Consider the following 20,051-nt stretch of genomic DNA (forward strand, 5'->3'; position numbering starts at 1 on the left):
AACAATTCTTACATAACTGGAAGAAGTAATCAATGCTACTTAATGCACATGTAGAAACAGTTGGATTGGTGTATGCTTTGCTGTAAATGTTCTCCACAACAATAAATAATTTTTTTTTAAAAAAGAAAAGAAAGTTAAGACTCAGAGACATTAAATCACTCATTAGAATCACACAGCTAATAAGTGGCAGAGTTGGTATTGAAACATAGTTCTGCTTAACACATTCTTTCCACTTGCTCCCTCAGGAGTGGGCAGGATATAAAGGAAGAAGTCAAACCAAACAATCCAAGCTTTTTCCAGAGGCTCCTCCTTCTCCAGATTGAGAATATTCAGAGCGTGTGTGCAGGGGCAAAACATCAAGTTCCTTTCCTGCCACAGATCTCCAGGAAGACTCTTTCATAGAGAGGACTAGTAGCACCCAAAGCTGAGTGTCCTGGAATTACAAGACCCCTCCCTCCAAAAAGGGCAATACTCCAGAGGCTTTCGCAGAGGTCCTGATATCGATTAAATAAATGGAAAGTCAGTTTGGTTAGAAAGAAGTTAAAAATCTACTATGTGACCTGGGAAGACACTGCTGCAGCCTTGAAAATAAACTCTTAGCTCTACGGCCACACATATTCATGTATTTCCTGTCAGCCAAGGCATTCCAATATAAATGCTGGTCAGCACAAACTGCTTATACAGGTAGCCTTTTTTTTTTTTAAATCTTCAGAAATGCATTTAATTTTATTCAAATAAAAAATTTAAACACCTGAATAACATATGGATACAAATAGGATAGACATCGATTGGTTTCAGATTGCTTTCATATGTAGGAACTAGACATTTCAGCAAATTTCAAATATATCAAAATTTAACATAATGAACCAAATCCGTGACCAGGAAGAATCTAAGATCTGAAATGACACTGTCCGTACTGGTCAGCATTAATTTGTATTAGTCTCATGTGGCATCATCAATCACTTATTTGCAAGTTACAAGTAACTGAAAAATCTTTTAGGAGATCTTCTACAACTGACTGACCTTTTCTGTCAGTTATCTTAACTGAGAGACCGTTTTTCAGTCTGGGTAGAATTCATGGGGTAGGTGAGGCAAATGGTAGACCAGTCTAGTCCTAAACTGAAGACTATTTAAAAATTCCTCAGCATAAATGATTCCACTGTCACTTAACACATGTGACAGTGTTGTACCCAAGTACAGATTTGTGCTTTTTAAGTAATAATGTGATACATACTTTTACTGTATGCTGTATAAGTGGTTTTAAAGGTTTCTTTTACATGTTGTTAATGAATTACTTTTCATGTTTTTTATTTTTCACTTTCTTTGGAAACTTTATTTTAAGTTTTTATTGTGAATTGAGTGAAATTTTTCAGGGCAGATCATCAGTTTTACATTCAACAAATCAAACACCATGTTGCATTACAATGATTATAATCCCCTCCATGCACCGTCAGATAACAGTATTTCCATTTACTTTAGCTCTGCAGGTAGCTTTTAAACATGTTTCCTATCATCCTTATCTTTTTACTTTTATGGAAGGGCCTAACTTGGTTTACGAGTCCTGGTGTGGCACTGTGGGTTAATATGCTGGACTGCAAAGTCAGTTTTAACTGCAAGATTGGCTGTTCAAGTTCACCAGCTGCTCCTCGGAAACCCTATACAACAGGGCCGCTGTGGGTCAGAACCGACTTGACAGCACTTAACTACCAACCTCAATTTTAGTTCTCTCCTTGGAGAGTTAACTTCAGAGTTAAGGAATCTCAGAGAAACCACCAGGAATCCAGACAGACCCTGAGGAATGTGACTGCCACCTGCTGGTGAATTCTGGCTAAGACATTGGCTCTTAGATGCCTGAAGACACTGGGACTGGCGGAGGATTCCTTAAGAGTCCCACTCCATCCCCGCCTGCCCCTTTCATTGCTATGGTTACAGTCCCCTCCAAGCATCACAAACCAACCAACCAAAGGGTATAGACTACAAGCCTACCCCCACTGGTCGTCAGCACACAGCTCCTCTCCCTCTCTGTGTCTAAAGTCCCCAACTGTTCCATCTCAGGCATCACTGAATCTTTGGGTAGGATCCCGCTCTATGCGCTTCTCCCTTGATGGTCCCAGGGACCTCCCCTCCTAGGCTGAAAAGTTATTCACTCCCCTCCTTGCTACAAAACGTCTACCTTTACATTTCCAACCCTCACAAGCAGTCCTGATAACAATTCTTCACTATTGTATCACAAGAAACCCATCCGCATTTCATTTCACCAGCCCCGCCTAGACTGTATACTACTCAGTGAAGATTCTACCTTCCTTCTTGCCCTCTGAATCTAGGTTCCCTCTTGAAAGCTTATAAGCCAGTAACTTCTTGCCTTTGTAGCCCCTCCATTTTGGGTAGCTAATGAAGAGTCCCACCACTCCATTTTAAGCAAATTGACTTGACAGCACTTAACAGTAACAAGGGACTCCTGGTATGTTGCTGTAGGATCAGCACTGGACTGTGAAACACAAGGTCGGTGGTTCAGATCCTCTAGCTGCTCCCTGGAAACCCTATACAGGGTCACTACGGGTCGGAACCGACTCCACAGCACTTAACTACAAGTCCTTTAACTTCAACCCTTGGTTTTACAGTTTTACTTACAGAAGACAGGGAAAAAGCATAATTTAGTCAACATTGTCCTCACACCTAGTGCAAATGCTTTTTGTTGCAGAGTTAAAGGGTAAAACCACCTACTCCTTTTCAAAGGTTTTCCTTTAAAGAAAAACTTTTAAGCACAGTGGTGTGTCTACACATAATCAATTCCTTCATCCATGCACTGTTATGTGCCATTTGAGCAACTAACTGCATAATTATTCTGGGACTCAGCAACTTCTTGAGTTTCAAGAGCCTCAGAAAAAGAAAAAGAAAAAGGAGACAAGAAGAATAAAAGGATAAAAGGAGAGGAAGAAAAAGATGACAAAAAGAAAAAAGATATAGATGAGGTACATCAAATTAATTCATAGAAAAAATGCATTATCTTTTAGATCCATTTTTCTATAAACTTTTCGAAGTCCCTCATATAGTGGGGATAGTGGTGGTGAAGGGGTGCTTATAAAGTAGCAGCCAACTCCCATAAGTGTTTTCAGAGACACCAAAGTTTATCCAGACAAAGATTTTTAAATTTGGAGAGAGTTCTGTGTCCAATAATACTCCCCAATCTTTGGTGCCAGGTCTAGCACCATAATTCCTGCAGGAGACAAATACAACACCAAAGGATTACTCATGTGATCTTCAAGCTAACAAGTCTGGCAGCAAGCACAGAATCTGAACAGAAATTTGGGGGTTAGGGCTAGTCACATGCACATCCTGTCTAAAATGTTTCCCGTCCCAAATGTCTGTTTCTTCTATTTTTCCTGCTCTTGCTTTCTGTTTCTAGGTATGGAAGTAAGGTGGAAGCAGATGAAGGACTAAGGGGAAGAATAAGGAGCAAAACTGTATTGAAATACACACATTTTAGAAAAAGAACTAAAAAATATTAGGATTTTAGAAAAGTGAGACCTATAACACACACAGTAGGTCATAGCTAGAGAGAGTAGCTCAGCATTTGTAGTTTGCAGGTTTGCAACAAAACACAGAGAAAAAACCACAGACATGCTTATGCTTACGTGAGAAAGAAGGAAGCTGGTGTGAGCAAGGGGGTGGACAGTGATAGAATAAGAGTGTCAAGACTATAGAGACTGATTTAGGGACTAAGATAAAGGTCAGGACTGATCTGCATGTGAGTCACATTAAGATACAAAGCAGAGGTTTCCCAGGTTCCCACTCTTCTTTGTTTTAGCTCATTTTCACTATATTTGAGATGAGAAAGTACTGGGCCATTCTGGGGTCTTTCCAATCTAATACCTGGTTCCTGAGATATTAGTGTTTGGGACTTGCTTCTTGTACCAAGCAAAGAGCTACATCTAAAGCCAAGCTGGACTAACTGAGCAGGGAGAAAAGAGAACCTGAGAGGTGAAGTGTAAATTTAAACTGTACCGAAAAAAAAAAAAAAAAGTCCATGTAGATATATAGGTTTCCTGAATTGTCTTATAGACAATACTTCCAGACAGTGCAATGGAACTCTGTTTGTGGAGAAAGAGAGTGAGTGATTATCTCAGCAAAGTTCTGCTCAGAGCACTGAGGTGACTTCTAAGTCTACAACACTGAAGTTCCAGTTCAGAACAGGACCTGAGTCTTATGCTGATGACTTGAATGGTCTATATAGAAGCACAACTTTATTCAAACTCTAGTTGGTCCCAAGATCTACCAGTCTAGCAAAAAGGAGAAATGACTATTACACATCTATCTATCTCTATATCTCTATATTGCTGTCAAGTTGGTTCTGACTCATAACGACTTTGGATAGGGTTTCTGAGGAAGAGTTGGTGGGTTTGAACTGTCGACCATGCAGGTAGCAGTCCAGTGCTTATCCTATAGTGCCACATCAGGATTCCAACTATATATTAAAAACTGTAAATTCATACTATTGCCAGTTTCAATTCAACAACACAGGATTCTTCTAGCTTATCCCATTCCATATTTTTATTTCACTACTCTGACAGTTAAAAACTATTGCCAACATCCTGAAAATATTTATTTGCTCAATCTTTTAGCACATAGAAATCCTTTAACAGAAAATAATTTCAGAGTTGATACAGTATTTTTATGGCATGGAAAACAAAAATATTTGGAGTCTTTGTGCCTTGTGTTATATGTATAGGAATCCTGAATGAGTGTTAACTCCTTTTCCCCAAAACCGTAACACATAAGCATGTGTTTCTGTGCCATGAGACACACACACACATTCAGTCAGACTATGCTGGAAGTTATGATCTTTTGAAGCTCCATATATGGATACGCTAAGGAAAATCCCCTTATTTATTACACAGAGTATAGTGGGAGATGGGGTACAATAGAAATGTGAGAGCAGGTCAAAGATCCCACTAAGGAGGAAGAGGGAGAAATATAAAGCAGTAAATTCCTAGACTGACTCTTCTGAGAGCACTTTGGCCAAACCTTTGCCCTATTCTTCTTTCCCCACAACTAACAAATGAGGGGTGGGAGAGAGGGTGGTATCCAAAACTTGATCCTTCCTGCCACCCACAGCACAAGAGACATAACTGTACTTCCAGAACTCACTTGAATCATAGTGGAGAGGGCTCTGACACTGAGTGGTGACTCACCTGTGAGATCATGTGGTTATTCAAAGGCGGCTGTTGCTGAGGCGTGGGTGGGAGAGTAGGAAGCTGTTGCTGCTGCTGTTGGGCAGTACAAGGGAGAAGGCCCCGGACAGACTGGGATGAGGTGACCTGGTTGCACACTTCTGGGGCACCTAGTGCCATACCTAAGGCAAAGAGAAAACCCACCAAGAGTTGTAAGCACAAGTCATGAACATACCAGCCCTAGAGACCCAACTTCAGGGTTCTCCTCTTTCTGTGCCCTCTCTCTTCACTCTCCTATTGTCCATTTCCCCAGTCTTTAGATGAGCATAGATGCATTTCAGCTTCCCTCTGATAGGAATCTTTACCTCAGGAGATTCAGGAACAGGAATCAACTTGGTCTATCAAGAGTTTGGTTTTGGAATTTGGAATTACAAAATGTAAGGCAGCTAAAGCATCTCCCCTAAATGCCTAAACCTGGCCATCATAACTGTTGTTGTTAAATACCATCGAGTTGGTTCTGACTCATAGCACTTCAGAGGAGTGGCTGGTGAGTTTGAACCACCAACCTTGAGGTTAGCAATCCAGTGCTTATCCTACAGTGCCACATACATACCCTATACATATATACCACAAGGCACAAAGACTCCAAACATGTTTGTTTTCCATGCCTAGGATTCCATCCATAATTAGAAAGCTGAAATATGAGTACCTACTTCCTGTAAAGGTCCACATTTCTGGTCTCTTAATTGGGAAATGATCCCCTTTCAGCAAACAATACACAGGCTTATAAAATGAACAGTAACCTCTGTGAGGAACACGTTCCTCAGAACAGTCAAGCACACAAAACTAAAAAGTTTCTTCTCTACTTGCAGCATCTCTTACATGGCTAAGAAGGCCACCTTGTCTTGTCTTTTCCCACGTGCATAATATGTACATCCAACCTTCACCCACTTTTTTTCCTTTCAATTTCTTGATTCTCTAGGCATGTATGCATTCACATAGCACATTTCAACTGAGTATGTGCTTTGTGCCAGGCACTGTGAAGAGAACATAAGTCCTTGCCTTTAAAAGCACAGAATCTTTCAATGGGAAAATGAGCAGTCATGCAACTGTTATAATCTGGTAAGTAAAAAGAATATATCAATGATATGAACAAAGTTTTATGAAGACAATGATGAGAAAGAATTAACACCTGAAAGGATTGGAAGAGGAAGAGGAGGAGAAATGGATTTAAAGGATAAAATACAAAATTGTCAGGCTGAGGACAAAGTTAATTCTAGATTCAAGAAATGAGTGAACAGTCTGAGGAGGATGGAAGTCAGGAAATGAGATAAGACAGCAAACTGGAGTCAGGAAGTGAGGTTACATAGTTTGGACTTTCATTATATAGGTAGTGAAGAAAACAAGAATTTTGTATTTTAAATATAAATTTTTTTTTTAAATTTAAAATTTATGCAATTTTAGAGAAGAATTATGTGATTAGATCTGTTTTAGTTGGTAAAGTGGCTTGCAAAGGGGCTGGAATGGAGCAGGAAAATCGCTTGTATGCTAGTGAGCTATACAAGCATCTCAAGGTCTGGACAAAAACAGAGGCAGTGAGATTAGAAAGGAGGCACTAGAGAAGGGCAATAGAGATTTAACAGTCAGAGGCATCACCACAACTGATAGCTACTAAGAACAAGGCTCACAGAGCTTCTTGGATGAGATTCAAACCATTTGTAGAGACAGGAGGATGGCAAAATAGAAGCCCACTGGGTATAGAGAGGTAAGGGGTTGTCATAGCCTTGTACGTAGAACGTGTGAGAGGGTCTGCTCCTTCCCAGTGTCTGCAGGGGAGCAGTAATAGTAGCATCTCTCTCTCTTTGGTGAAAATTTTATTGTGGTTTGGGTGAAAAGTTTACAGAGCAAATTATCTCTCATCCAACAATTTATACATCTTTTGCTTTGTGATGTTAATTACAGCTCCCTCAATGTAACAACACTCTTTTCACTTCTTCCCTGCATTACCTGTTCCCATTCGCCCAGCCTACTTGCCTTCTAAACTTTGTGTTTGGGGGAAATACTGCCCTTTTGGTTTCATGTGCTTTACTGCTGCAAGGAGCACGTTCCTCACAGGTGTCACTGTTCAGCTTATAGGCTGCGTACTGTTTGGCTCAAAGGGGATCTCTGCGAGTGGTTTCATTTCCAATTGTCTCTCAGAGTTCCCACCAGTGTCTATCAAACCAGTAAGAGTGGTCTTTTTGAAGATTTTGAGTTTTATTCTATTATTTTTATGCCACTCTGCCCAGGGCCTTCTATTGTGATCCCTGCCAGCACCATCTAGTTCTGGTCTCAGATTAGTGAAGGCTGGGGGTTCATGTGGTCCACTAGCCCTTTGGACTAATTGCTTCCTTGAGAGTCTTTGATTGTCTTCACTCTTTATTGCTCCAGATGGAAAGAGACCAACAGTTGTATCTTAGATGACTGTTTGCAAACTTTTAAGACTCCAGTCACTATTTACCAAGTAGCATGTACAACATTGTCTTTATGGACTATACTGTGCCAGCTGAACTAGATGTTCCTTGAAGCTATGATTCTAAGTCTTCAAACCCAGTGACTCAGTCCTTCCAAGGTGTGTGGTTATGGCTAAGAAGTCTGCATAACTTTGCCCCCTATATGCTATATACTTGGATATATCTGTATATGCTCATGGGTATACTCCCATACACCATCCCACACCTCTCCAGCTTATCTATATACGTATCCACTTATAAATTACTGTTTGCTATTACTGCTATTGCAGAACTCTGTATGTAACAGTACAACATGTCTGTAAGTTCTAGCCTATGGACAACTACTAATTTATGACAAATAGCTCAACTTAGAAGCTCCCTCTACTCCGCAAACCTACTTTATAATCTCAAAGGTCATCAAATGAAAGCAGCTATCATTTTTATCTTGGTATATAATCTGGACCTAGGCCTTAGTCAGAAATGAATTAAAATAACCTACCCTTAATCAGTTTGTTTGTTTTTTAAATCAAGCAAGAAGATCTGAAAGGAAATCAGAGCGAGGACGCAAATGGATGATGGCTTCAAGGAACCAAATTTCTCCTTACCAGGCTGTGTTACTTTTCCAGAAAACTATATTGGTACAAGTGTTCTGTTAAAAGTAAGTATCAGTGATGTTTCTTAGAAGATAAGCAAGAAGGTATGGGCATGACCTGGAAGGAGAGAGGCTATACCTGGCCTGGAGATCCTTCCTGCACTGCCACCTTTACTGCTGCCAAGGCTGTCACCCCGGGTGAGGATAGAAATTCCACTGAAGCTGCTGGCTTTGGTGACAGGGGGTCGCATGCTCCGGACAGAGCCATCAGAGTCTGTGCTGCTCCAGGGCCGTGGCTCCAGGGATTTGAGTTCGCTGTCTGTGCTGCTCTGGCGACTACTTGAGGTGTGGCTCAGCCCCTCACGGTTCCCCCTGCAGAGGCCACAATGGTCAGAGCACCCCCTACCCACCACTTCAGCAGAAAGAGCTAGGAGAGTTCATTTCTATTCTTTTAATAACAAAGAAAGGGTGAGGGTAGGGAAAGGATGGACACTGACTTCTTATTAGTTAGCTGGCCAACTGAGATTTGATGGGAGCAGACATAACAAGATCCAGTACAGCCACAAAGAGCAAAAAAGGCAAATCTGGGAGACAGTGCACTGGCAACTAATTCTATACATCAGACCAGAGTGGACAGAAACCACATACATGATGCTGAGATTGGCTATGGTCTCTTCCCCAGCCCCTGAGGGGATCCCACACATGCAGGGAATACTGGGGAGCAGAGGAGTACCAGTTCTTAAAACAAAAGTACTCCTAGAGGGCACTCTTGCTAGAAGGCAAGAGTAATCAATGACATGGATATTTCACAGAACAGATCTTTCACATAACACGTCTTAGGCCAGGAGAGGCCACCTTTCCAGGGGTGGAAGAGTAGTATAATGGCCTAAAGGAGCTCTTGGGAAACTTAAGTCTGATAGTTGGACTCAACTCACACTGTTTAATGAAAGTTTCATGTTGATGTCTGGGAACTTCTCAGTAAGCTAAAGCAAAAAAAGCCCTTGGGATCCAGGATGGCAAGGGGTAGGTCACTGTGCTAATTTATTAGATGTTTCCATACTTATACTTCTACTATTGAGAAAAGAGATCTTTTCGTGCTCATTCAGCCATGGAAACATCAGTTATATTAATGTTATAACCACTGCCTATGATTATAAACAGCTATACTCAAGACAGCCTGGGTTGACCTGAAAACCCTTAGTCTTGTTAAGTTCTTACAGCTTCTCAATCAATGTGCAACCAAAAACCAGGAATCCCTCTCCTGACTCCCAGCTCCCCCATTAAGGACATAAGGAAACCAAATGGCAATCACAAAGGTTTGGTATGTATACTTGGAAGGTTGTTGTTGTTGTTGTTAAGTGCCATCGAGTCGGTTCCGACCCATAGCGACCCAGTACTGGGTTTCCGAGGTATTAAGCAAAAATCACAGTAGCTTGGACTTCTCTTTCTTTTCACCACTATTCCACCAAAAGCAAGTAGGAAACCTCCACCCAATATCCTTAACTCCAAAGACCTAAGCTCAGAGTTACTTTTAAAAAGCAAGGTATTATCCCTACTTGCTCCAAAGTCATTGTAGGGAAATTGGGCAAAATATGAGCTAGGGTCAACTGTTCTAGCTTTTAATTACTGGCACAGTTGGTTAGGAATATGTTAATTCTTCTTATCTGCAAACTCAAGTACATTTATATATATAACCTCAATGCTTCTCTCTCCACATAGTTAGAAATGAGAACTGGGAAACATTCCTGTGTCTTCAAAACTTTATCCCTTTCTCTTGGGAATGTCAAATCTAGAATAGGAAATAATAAAGAAGCGTAAATCAGGGAATTTCCAGAAACAGCACCAGACCTCATTGGGCAAAGGCAAGTCTACTGAGAGAACTCAATGAAGGTGTTTGTGGATGAAAGGGATAAAATGGATGAAGCTGCTCTGAAATTAAGACATTATGGCTTCAATTCTGTAAGACAAGTCCTAATGAACTGTGTATACCTAAATCAAAGACTATTGCTCTGTTGGATCAATCCTGCCATTCACTTTCTCTTTCTGCCAGTGGTAGAAAGTGAAAGAGGTAATTTTAAACCGAGTACCCTGGGAAAGCTCAAAACAAAGTGCTCTAGCACTTCCGTACTCATTCACTCTTCCAAGATTGTGATGGTTCAAACTGCAAATGATCTGATGATCAGACTACCCTGGAGGTATGCTGGGAGTATGCTACTCCCATGAGGGTTTGAGAATCTACCCTAAAGACATTAAGTTATCCTTCTCTATAAATGTAACCTCTTGTCATTTAGATCTACTTCATTAAAAATAAGGCAGGTAGGAAAAGCTACTCAGATTCAATTCTGGGCACTAGACTAGCTGTGTATGTTTTGGTGAAATGGAGGTAAAGGACAGGGAGCATTCACTGACATCTCATATTCCTGTCAAAGTAATGCTTATTTAGTTTTATCAAATCAATTTAGTGCTGGTGAAAAGTCTAGTTTGTTGGGTCTGGGAAGTGGGTGAGAGACCTGTGGCAGAGATGGCAATAAATATCAGTGAGGCTCATTGTGGCTTATTGACCAATGGAGTAAAATCTTCCAAAGTACTGGGAAGTTACCAGAGTTATAGCCAAGCTGGACAATGGTATTAGGTGTACTGACATTTCACAGACACACACTGGAATAAAAGGTATTATTAAAGAAGTTATTGTTGTTAAGTGCCAAAGAGTCAGTTCTGACTCATAGTGACCCTGTATAGAATTTCCAAGCTGGTGAGTTTGAACTGCTGATCATGTGGTTCAAACCATCCTTGAGGTCCAATGCTTTACCTCACAGCACCACACCAGGAGATCAGTTAGAGAAGATCCCCTTGTAACTACCCAAATTCTGGTCTGATACCCAAATGGGCTAAGAATTTATCCCCCTAAGGGTCAATGAAGTTGCAATTAAATGACCTACATCTTTAATCAAAACTCAGTATGAAAAGCAGCAAATTAAAAGGAAGTCTGGAGAGGACAGGGCCGCACTTGCTCACCAGATCCTTAAAGCTATTATCTTCACAGTTTGATGCAGTCTGATTCTCCATGGCATTAGTAAGAGCATCATTCATAGCAATGAATACAAATTAGGGGTCCGAGTGGAACACTACTCAGAGAGGAAGGGGTGATGTTGCAGAGAGTTTGAGTGATAAATGAAAAGAACACTGGACAAGGAGTCCGTCCTCATTTTGCCACTAATAGCCATGTAAACTTGGGCTAGTCACTTTTGTTTCCTTAGATGTAAACCAGTTACCAAATCATGGTATGAGAAAACTGAATTAAAGTTTGGCTACTGTTGAAACTCAGTGACTTAAGTCACACACATAGTCCCTAGGAGCTGTTTTAAAAATAAAAATGCCTTTTATTAAAGGCATTCTGGAATGATCTGTGACCCTAAGTGAAAAATATGGAGCAAAAACTTAAAAAAAGGTGGTGAAGGACTTTATGCCTTACCACCACCAGCACTGTGACGCCCTCTCTGCTTGGGGTTTTCAAACAGGACCCAGTGCAAAAAGGTCTAGGAAAAAAAGAGTTCAGAGATATAGAAAGGGAAACAAATCCTCCATCCCAAGAACCACTTTCCAGGTAGGACTAGCTTTGGGAAGGACATGTAAAAGATTGGGAATGAAATGTCTAACTACTCAATCACTTTATAGTTCAAGAGTCAGAAAGAGAAACCCTTTGGAAAGGGGGAGGCCTACATCCTAGTGTTAATGATCAAGTTCTCTATAATAGAAATGGGAAGAATACAAAGGGGCTTTAAAAAGTTTGTGTGAAAAGTTCAGTATCTTTTAATTCCATTTTCCTGCAAATCTTTTGAAGTATTCTTTTACATTTTTCACTTAAAGTGAGCTAGCTCCAGGACAGGGCCTTAAAATAGTGCTTCTTTCATCAATGCCCCACGTAATCCTCTGTGGTGGGACTGAGAGATTAAAATGAAAGGGAGGGCCTCACAATTAACTGGAAACTGGAGAATATGAGGCATTGGGAAAGATAATACAGCAGTTTTCACCAGCACTAAGAGCACCTAATTATGGACAATCATACAGAGAATATGTTCTAAGTTCATTCTAAGGCAGAAAGATACTGGTCATCTTGTACATACATAGTATCAAAGAGAAAATCATCCATAAGCAGAGATGTTTATAAGTGTGTTTGTGTACATTATTCTTTTTTAGAGATACAAAATATTCTCTATGCTGGGTCAAAAAAAAATTTCTCATGTCTTTTCACACATTCAGAAAATACATCCAGAAGACACCCATTCTTTGACCTTAATATATGTTCAAGTCTTACAAAAATACCCAAGACTTCTGGGAGGGAGCAGGACCTATTCCAGGCACACCTATTTGGATTCCCTTGTACTACCAATCTAGGACTCAAAGTGGCATTGATAAAAATAAAGTCACTGAGAAAGAGTAAAAACAAAATTGTTTTTTAACGGGGGGAAGGGAGGTAGGAATCCAATGTTGCAAAATCCACAAGTTGCATTATTCCACAAGCAGCCATGCATGGAGCAAACTCACTCCGTTGAAAAAATTACAGCAAACAAAATTAAATTTAAAAAAGAGAGAGAAAGATATCACACAGAGGTACCTAAAAATCTGCCTTCTCTTGTGAGAACTAGAAGAAAAGGCTTCTTTGGAGAGTCTGTTGGTTAACATCAAAGAAAAGCATCATTACAGGATTATATTAACCTCACTGACAAAAGCTCAACGAAAAGCAGGGAACATGCTAAGTGGTACTAACCTGATGTCATTTAGATATCCGTTCTGGCCAGTCTAGGTGAGGGGGAGAAAACGGAAAATAACTTATAAGAAAACAGCATGGCATAACTAAAAAGGGTGTCCATGATGCTATGAATACCCAAGGTCCTCAAACCAAAGCTCATCCCACCAATAGGGAGAGAGGGAGCAGGGACAGGATGACCCACACCCACACACCCAATCTGATGTCTCACCTTTAATGGGAAAGAACATTAGTAGGAGTTTTTAGCCTTTCCAGAGTGTTCAAAAAGAGAGGTTGATAAAGGTAGGAGTATGGAATGGGGGAAAAAGAAAGTATTAATCTAATTATTACTTCCTTTAAAGTCTTAACTTATTCTCATTAATGGTAAGCTGAGCAAAACAATTAGTATGCTTGGTCCTAAAGAGTGTCTTCAAAGAAAGGGATACAAGAGAGAGAAACTCAGTTTTTTAGAAATCATCTTCAATCTATTCCATTTCTTTCTCTACACTGGCCAAAATGAAAGACATTCACACTTGGGACTCAAGGAGGGTAGGAAATGGGTAGGAACCTAGAAAAAAATGAAAAAAATTGGAAGTCTGAAACATTCCCTTTGGGGATCATTTCCTGACAAAGCCACTGAGCGGAGTGAAGTGAGCATCATGGTGGACTCCCAAGCCTTAGAAAAATGTACCAAGAGTGTCCAGCTGCTGAGCAGAGTGGGCTCCATGCAGAGCAGAGCATATGTAGGGCAGTTGTCCCAACAACACAGCTCAAGCTCCAGAGAGAACTGCAGCAGCAGCATTTCCATCCAAACACCCTTCTTGCCACTTCTCTTTCTTTTTGGCCTGCTTCCTGCTCCTTCCTCCCCCAGAACCTACAACTCCAGCCTTAATCAGCTCCCTTTGCTGGCCAGGCTCCCCGTCTACATGAGAATCTTTGGAGCACAGTGGGTGTTTTGGTCATTTTTCCTTTTCTAGACCTTCTGAGATTCTTGATGTCTCTACCACAGCAAGAGTCAGGAAGTGGTGAAATGAAAGTGATAAATCTACAAAGGTTTAGCAAAGAATTCTTATGTTAGTAGAGACTTGATAAGACTAGAAACCAGGAGAAAAGAGGAGAGAAGAGATAACTTTGCCTTTGTTATGACTATAGATGGTATATGACTGGCATTTCCATGTGTCAGTAAAGCCAAACGACACATCACAGGTAGTCAGTTAGGCTATGATGTCACTGGTTTTAATTTGAAGATCCCAGTAGCAAGCTACTGAGAGGTGGTTTAGTTAGTTTAGGGGTTAAGAGCATGGACTCTGGGGCTAGACTACCTGAATTAAAATAGCAGCTCATCTGCTACCTAGCAGAATGACCTTAGGTGGTTACTTAACCTCTCTGTGCCTCAGAAAATAATGAAATCTACCTCACAGGCCTGGTATGATGATTAGATGAATTAGTCTACATCAAGTGCTTACAATAGAGCACTATATAAATGTTTTCAATTATTTCTATCAACTGCTCTGTCTATAATTTAGGGTATTATTGACCACAGCTGTATAAAATGACATCTCTCCTCTCATTCCTCCCAACTGGCTTGTAGGTAGAGATAAGAGCCTCTTCAGGTTATTGGTTAGTTAATTTGGAGGAATGATTTTTCTGACTTAGATGGAAATCTTTATTAACAGAAAATAATAAGATTCCTTTTCCTTGGACTTTGAGGAAGTAATCTTTTCATTGTCCCCACTGAGGATTCTTGGAAGTACTTGGGTCTCATAAGTCAGTGGAGCAAGTTTACAACAGAGTTCAATTTTCTTGAAGTTGGAGATGATAGTTTTCTGAACAAGGTCATGATGAAAAGATACGTTTGTTTATTTTGTCTGGCTTAGGGAAAGGAGAGTGGGGAATGGGAGGAAAGCAGAGCCCATCTAAGCAGGGTGATTAGAATTAGTCATCTTTAGACAATGAAGGGAAGTTGACTTTTCCTTCAGTGCTGCTAATCTGACTGTAAGTTGGTAATGCTATCTGGATCCTACATTTTTTGCCAATCCATTCCCTTCACTGAATTTCTGGTAGACAAAGGCAACCAGATACATGAGTATCAAGTATGTTTTGATATGATGAACAACCTTAAGAGTAAAGTTGTCTACAAGGATTCAAGTTACCTTTTGGCTTATAGAGCCACTCATGTTCTAAAGAAAGAAGGTAAGAAATATAGGAAGAAAGATACTTCCTGTTTAGGTAGGGACTTGAGGGGATTGTGGTATCCACTATGCCTGGAACATGGAGCTCACAGAGAATGGATGTCAGACCTGTGCTCTAATATTTACTAATATGTAACTGACTAGATAAGATGAATGTATAGGTGGTACCTTCCACTTAGAAGCAAAGATGCCTAAAACTGACAGCCAGAATGAAAGAGGACAAGCAGGAAGAGGGTTTGGTAGGCAAGATTCAGGGCCCTTCCAGAAGTCCTACCAAAATATTTTCTATATTCAGTCTAGTTATATCTACCAAATTCAGCCACTCCAAGTTTTAATTCCCTTTGTATGTTGAACAGCAAAATGCACAAATTAAAAATCTGCAGCTTCCCAATACGCCACTTTTAATTTTAGAGAACAAACCTGGGGATGGCTGATGTTGGTTATATCAGGCAAAACAAAACATTTAAGAAGGGTTCATTTCATTTACAGTTCCAAAGATTAAGAGCTAAAAGCTATGGGCTGACAACTCTCAGAAGCTACACTTACCTCTCGGGCAAATATTCTCTCTCGGACCCTTTGATATTCCTCCTCTCTCTCTTCTATTGACTTGCTCCTCCTTCCATCCTGCAATGGAACTCTGATCTAGATCGATGAGCAGAATTAAGCTAGTTAAGTTCTCCTCGTACTGCAAGCTCACTGCACACCAGCAAGGAAGAGAAACCGGGAGAGTTTATAGTTGCCATCCAAAAAAAATAGGGGTGGGGAAACGAAGAAAAGAAATAAAATTTCCAGTCCTGGACAGGTTTCACTGGGTACATCTGACCATGCAGTTTGGGAGATCAGGTTTTCTGGATGGTTGGGGGCTCTCCTTCTCCCCACCCCCCCGAGTATCAAGAATAACTATGTATAAGGACTGGATTGCTTTTCTGTAGTAATCAGGTGCTCTCCAGTAAGTAAGGATCAAGAAAATAGCCCTGGGAAAATAAACAGCATTGCTTTGGAGGGAAAGCAAAGGATAGAAGGAAGCCAGACAGGGAGAAGGAACAGTTAGGTGTTTAGCAGAGGTGGCTGTAGAGGAGGAGGAGGTTTACAGAACTAACACCTGATATTATCCCTTCTTCAGTCGCGAATGTCATGGCCTAAAGATCCAAGTCACACAGAGCTCAGCAAAGAAGGCCTTGGAAATGAAATTCCAAGGGCGAAGCTAAACTCAAAGTCTATAAGCATTTTTTTTCTCATCTGAACTTTGCCACTGGAAAGGACACAGAGAGAGGAATTACAGAAACAGAGACAAAGAAAGAACAGAGCAACAAAAAGAGGGAAAAAGAAAAGGAGACTAGAACCGAACGAAGGATAAACAGAGAAAGGAAGTGACAAATAAGGTACAGTGGAGGGAGGGTAGAGACAGAGATGGAAAGGCAAAAGAAAATGGAGGATAGAGAATCTTATTTCTCTGAACAATGAAATGTGGTAACTAGAAGGGGTGGCTGGACAGACCACTTCTCTGCCTCTGACTAGCCTCTTTCTCTCTGGGCCCGTGATTTGTGAACACTGTTCTGGGTAGAGAATTACATAGTGTCCTTTCCCATACTGCTCTTGAAGGCAAGAAGCTGTGAGGGAATTGACATGAGTGAATGTCATCAGGTCATGAAAGAGTCTGATCTTCAATCCAGAGGCTTCGAAAGCTTCAGATGAAGTAATCTGAAGGAGACTGCTCCTCTAGACTGATCTTTTTTTTATCTGATCTTCACCAGTCTCTGGAGACATTCATTAACTTTAGGATTATCACTCTGACTAGATTTACTTTTCACTAGCCTTAAGAATCTAAATTCTACTAAATGTCCTTTTAGTAATCTCATTCCAAGAAGACACAGGACATTAAGAAGCCATAACCTCCATAATCCGTTTTTGTTGTTAAGTGCCGTCAAATCGGTTCTGACTCAAAGCGATCACGTATACGGTTTCTGAGGAATAGCTGGTAGGTTTGAACCATCAACCTTGTGGTTGGTTAGCAATCCCGTGCTTAATCTATAGCACCATGCCAGGACTCTCCCTAATCACTGGTACTCATAAAACTATCCGCCTTATCCCTAGTACTTATAAAACCAGTGGCACAGTGGCAAAACCGAAAGATCATAAAGGGGCTTTGAAGTCAGGCAGAATCTTAGTTTTGGCATCCTCCAATAATACGACTTCTGACAAATAACTTACTATCTCAGCCTCAGTTTTCTGATATGTAATATGGAAAGTGGGGCTAATAACCTCTATCATATTAGGTTGTGGAGAGGACGAAGTGATAATACATGGGACATATCTAGAACAGAGCATGGTTTATGGAAGACACTCAATTACTATGTTTATTATTATCACAGATAAAAAATGCATAGCGCCTACCCTATTATGTATCAAGCCTGAAGCTAAGAGACGATAGTTTACTCCATGCCAATATGTCTCTAGGCCTGAGTAATTCCTGATCCACAGAAAAAAGGGTTTTGGGAAAATGGAGAGAAGGGCATCAGGATGGAAAGGCTCTTTCTTGGTTTTAAAATGTTTGTATGTTTCTCTGTTTTCAATCAAATTCATAGTGTTTGTCCACAATAAATAATGGCATTTTTCTCAAAAGGACTCCCTCAAATACTCAAGTAGCAAGCAGGAAAGGTCCTGGTCTCAAGACCATATAGTATCCCATGAAAGCTTATTTTGACTCTATAATTATAATTAATGATAAGTATACCACTATACTTATCATTAATTCACAATAATCACATTGGCTCTATCCAATCATGCTCTTTGGAACTTAATCCTATTCCTCATCTAATCCCATTTGGAGGCCAAAGTAGAAGCAAGCAGGATCTAAACCTTCTATTTAGGTTGGAAAATTAACCTCTAAATAATGATTTACTATGTAAAGGATGACCAGAGGTTGTCAGGCCAATAAATGAAGGGGTAGGGCAGATGATTCACCTTTTATCCCCATAGGAGTAAATTACAAAGGTGATACTGCCTGAGATTGCCAGCAACAAAAGTCAAAGTAGTTCAGTCACTTTGGTGGAAGAAATTGGAAAAAGATTAAGGAGTTTGCAGAAACGAGTTAGGGACACCTTTATAAGTAGGTAAATTAGAATATGTCTTTGCCAGTTGCAGGCTAGTTCTGAGCTAGGTTAAAGAGTAGAAGTGGGGAAAAGTATTCTTTTGGTGTTTCCCAAAGAAATCCATAACTATTAAAGAAAAAGATGGGGGGGTAAAAAAGAATAAAACCTTAGCTGGACCAGGCTAAAGCAGGTAGGGACCTTGCTTTGTCTCACGATGACTTGACATTAGAAGTCAGTGGCAAAGCCAGGGATTTCTAGGCCAAATGACGAAAACTCAGCAAACCTCAGCACCATGTCTCTCAGGGATAAGAAGGTGGAATTCAGCTCAACATGTGTCATCAGTCCTTGATATTAAGTCAAAGCCAACTCATTGTGAGTTTTCTCTATCCCACAAAAATTCTTCTCTCCTCCCAGTTTCTCTTACTGCAATCTCTCTATGTAGACCCACCCTTTTCCATTCTTCACCTGGTTATCATCTCGATCCATACTGGCATCATCTCTCTTGAGAATGAATCTCTGTTGAAATTCTGTATTCTTCTCATCCTTTATATGTTCTGAGAATCTCTGTTCAGGACTGGGGTTGGGACAGAAATGTGGAAGAAAAGGAAGAAAAAGACCCTTTTAATAGGAAGCAGACCTCTTAGGTATAGTTCTTTTATATTCCACAACTGTCTACTCAGGGTGTTTCTGGAGTTGGGCTCCCAAAAAGTCACATAAAGGTTTTAATGAAATCCTTAGGCTTCATTATACATCTATAACTTGCCTTGCTCCAAAGTTACCTTTGTCCTATCATTGAAAGTGAGGAGAAGCTAGTTGCAATCAGTACCTTCCAAATCTGTTGTTAAGTGCCCAATGCCTTGAGTGGAGTGTTTGTATGGGAGTGGAACTGATGATACCTTTCCACAGTGCCCATTCACACACCTTCTCCCACCCAAGCAGGTTATCCCAGGGAAGTCTTCCCAACCTCTTACATTCTTGTGTTACTGGTTTTGTTGATGATGACAGCTTTTCCAGTTTGATCAACGTTGTGGTCCATCCCAAAATAGGCAGCTACCCGATGTAATAGCATCCGGTGATATGAGGTCATCTGAGGGAACTTCTTGAACTGGTTACTGAAGGAAACCCAGGAGAGGGGAAATGATGTAAGGACAAATAACAGTGATAACAGCCAACTGTACTTTTTCTTACAAGTGTGTAAAAGTTGGAAAATTCTTGAATGAAAGAGACCAGCAGACAAGGTCTCTTCATAACAATGAAGACAGAAACCAAAAAGGTTCCTCTCAGTTTCTTTCTCTACAGTACTGCAGATCACTCTGACTCACAAGCCTCATTAGGGATACTCTTTAAGTCTTAAGTCCAAAGTGCTTAGGAATAGGGAGAAATTTAAGAATAGTAACATCTGGGACAAGGGCAAGGTATTGAAAAAATGCAATTTCCCCCTCCAACTCAAATCTATGCAAATAACTTAAAAACCTCACTCTGTTTATCGACATACAAAAATTTTTTTATCTACTGTTATTACTTTTCTCCAACTCCTTTTGGTTCCCAGTTTGTAGTTAGTTCAAAATTAGGACTTTAATAGAAAAATGAGGGACAGATGTCCTAAAACTGTACCTAAATATCTTTCCAGTGTCCCCTCCCACCACTACGTCTTTCATACAAGTTACTTACTTGTTGTCATTAATAAAGTCCAGAATCTCCTGTTCTAATTTTAGCAGCATCATTCTGTCCCTGTTTTAAAAAAGATGAAAACATAACAAAAAGC

At 40.4% G+C, this 20,051-nt stretch overlaps 1 protein-coding gene across 1 annotated transcript in view; it reads right to left on the reverse strand.

Moving 5' to 3' along the window:
* Positions 1 to 20,051, reverse strand: part of R3HDM2 (R3H domain containing 2) — a 53,869-nt gene that overhangs the window by 21,386 nt on the left and 12,432 nt on the right. The window contains exons 6-12 of the mRNA XM_006859468.1: positions 19,958 to 20,017; positions 19,258 to 19,398; positions 18,752 to 18,860; positions 13,024 to 13,055; positions 12,871 to 12,924; positions 8,395 to 8,627; positions 5,193 to 5,353 (exon numbers count right to left, since the gene is read on the reverse strand). Of these exons, the coding sequence (XP_006859530.1) occupies positions 5,193 to 5,353; positions 8,395 to 8,627; positions 12,871 to 12,924; positions 13,024 to 13,055; positions 18,752 to 18,860; positions 19,258 to 19,398; positions 19,958 to 20,017 (790 nt within the window). The remainder of the gene's footprint in view (positions 1 to 5,192; positions 5,354 to 8,394; positions 8,628 to 12,870; positions 12,925 to 13,023; positions 13,056 to 18,751; positions 18,861 to 19,257; positions 19,399 to 19,957; positions 20,018 to 20,051) is intronic.

This window comes from Chrysochloris asiatica, unplaced genomic scaffold (genome assembly GCF_000296735.1).
Source record: "Chrysochloris asiatica unplaced genomic scaffold, ChrAsi1.0 scaffold00033, whole genome shotgun sequence".
NCBI classification, from domain to species: domain Eukaryota; kingdom Metazoa; phylum Chordata; class Mammalia; order Afrosoricida; family Chrysochloridae; genus Chrysochloris; species Chrysochloris asiatica.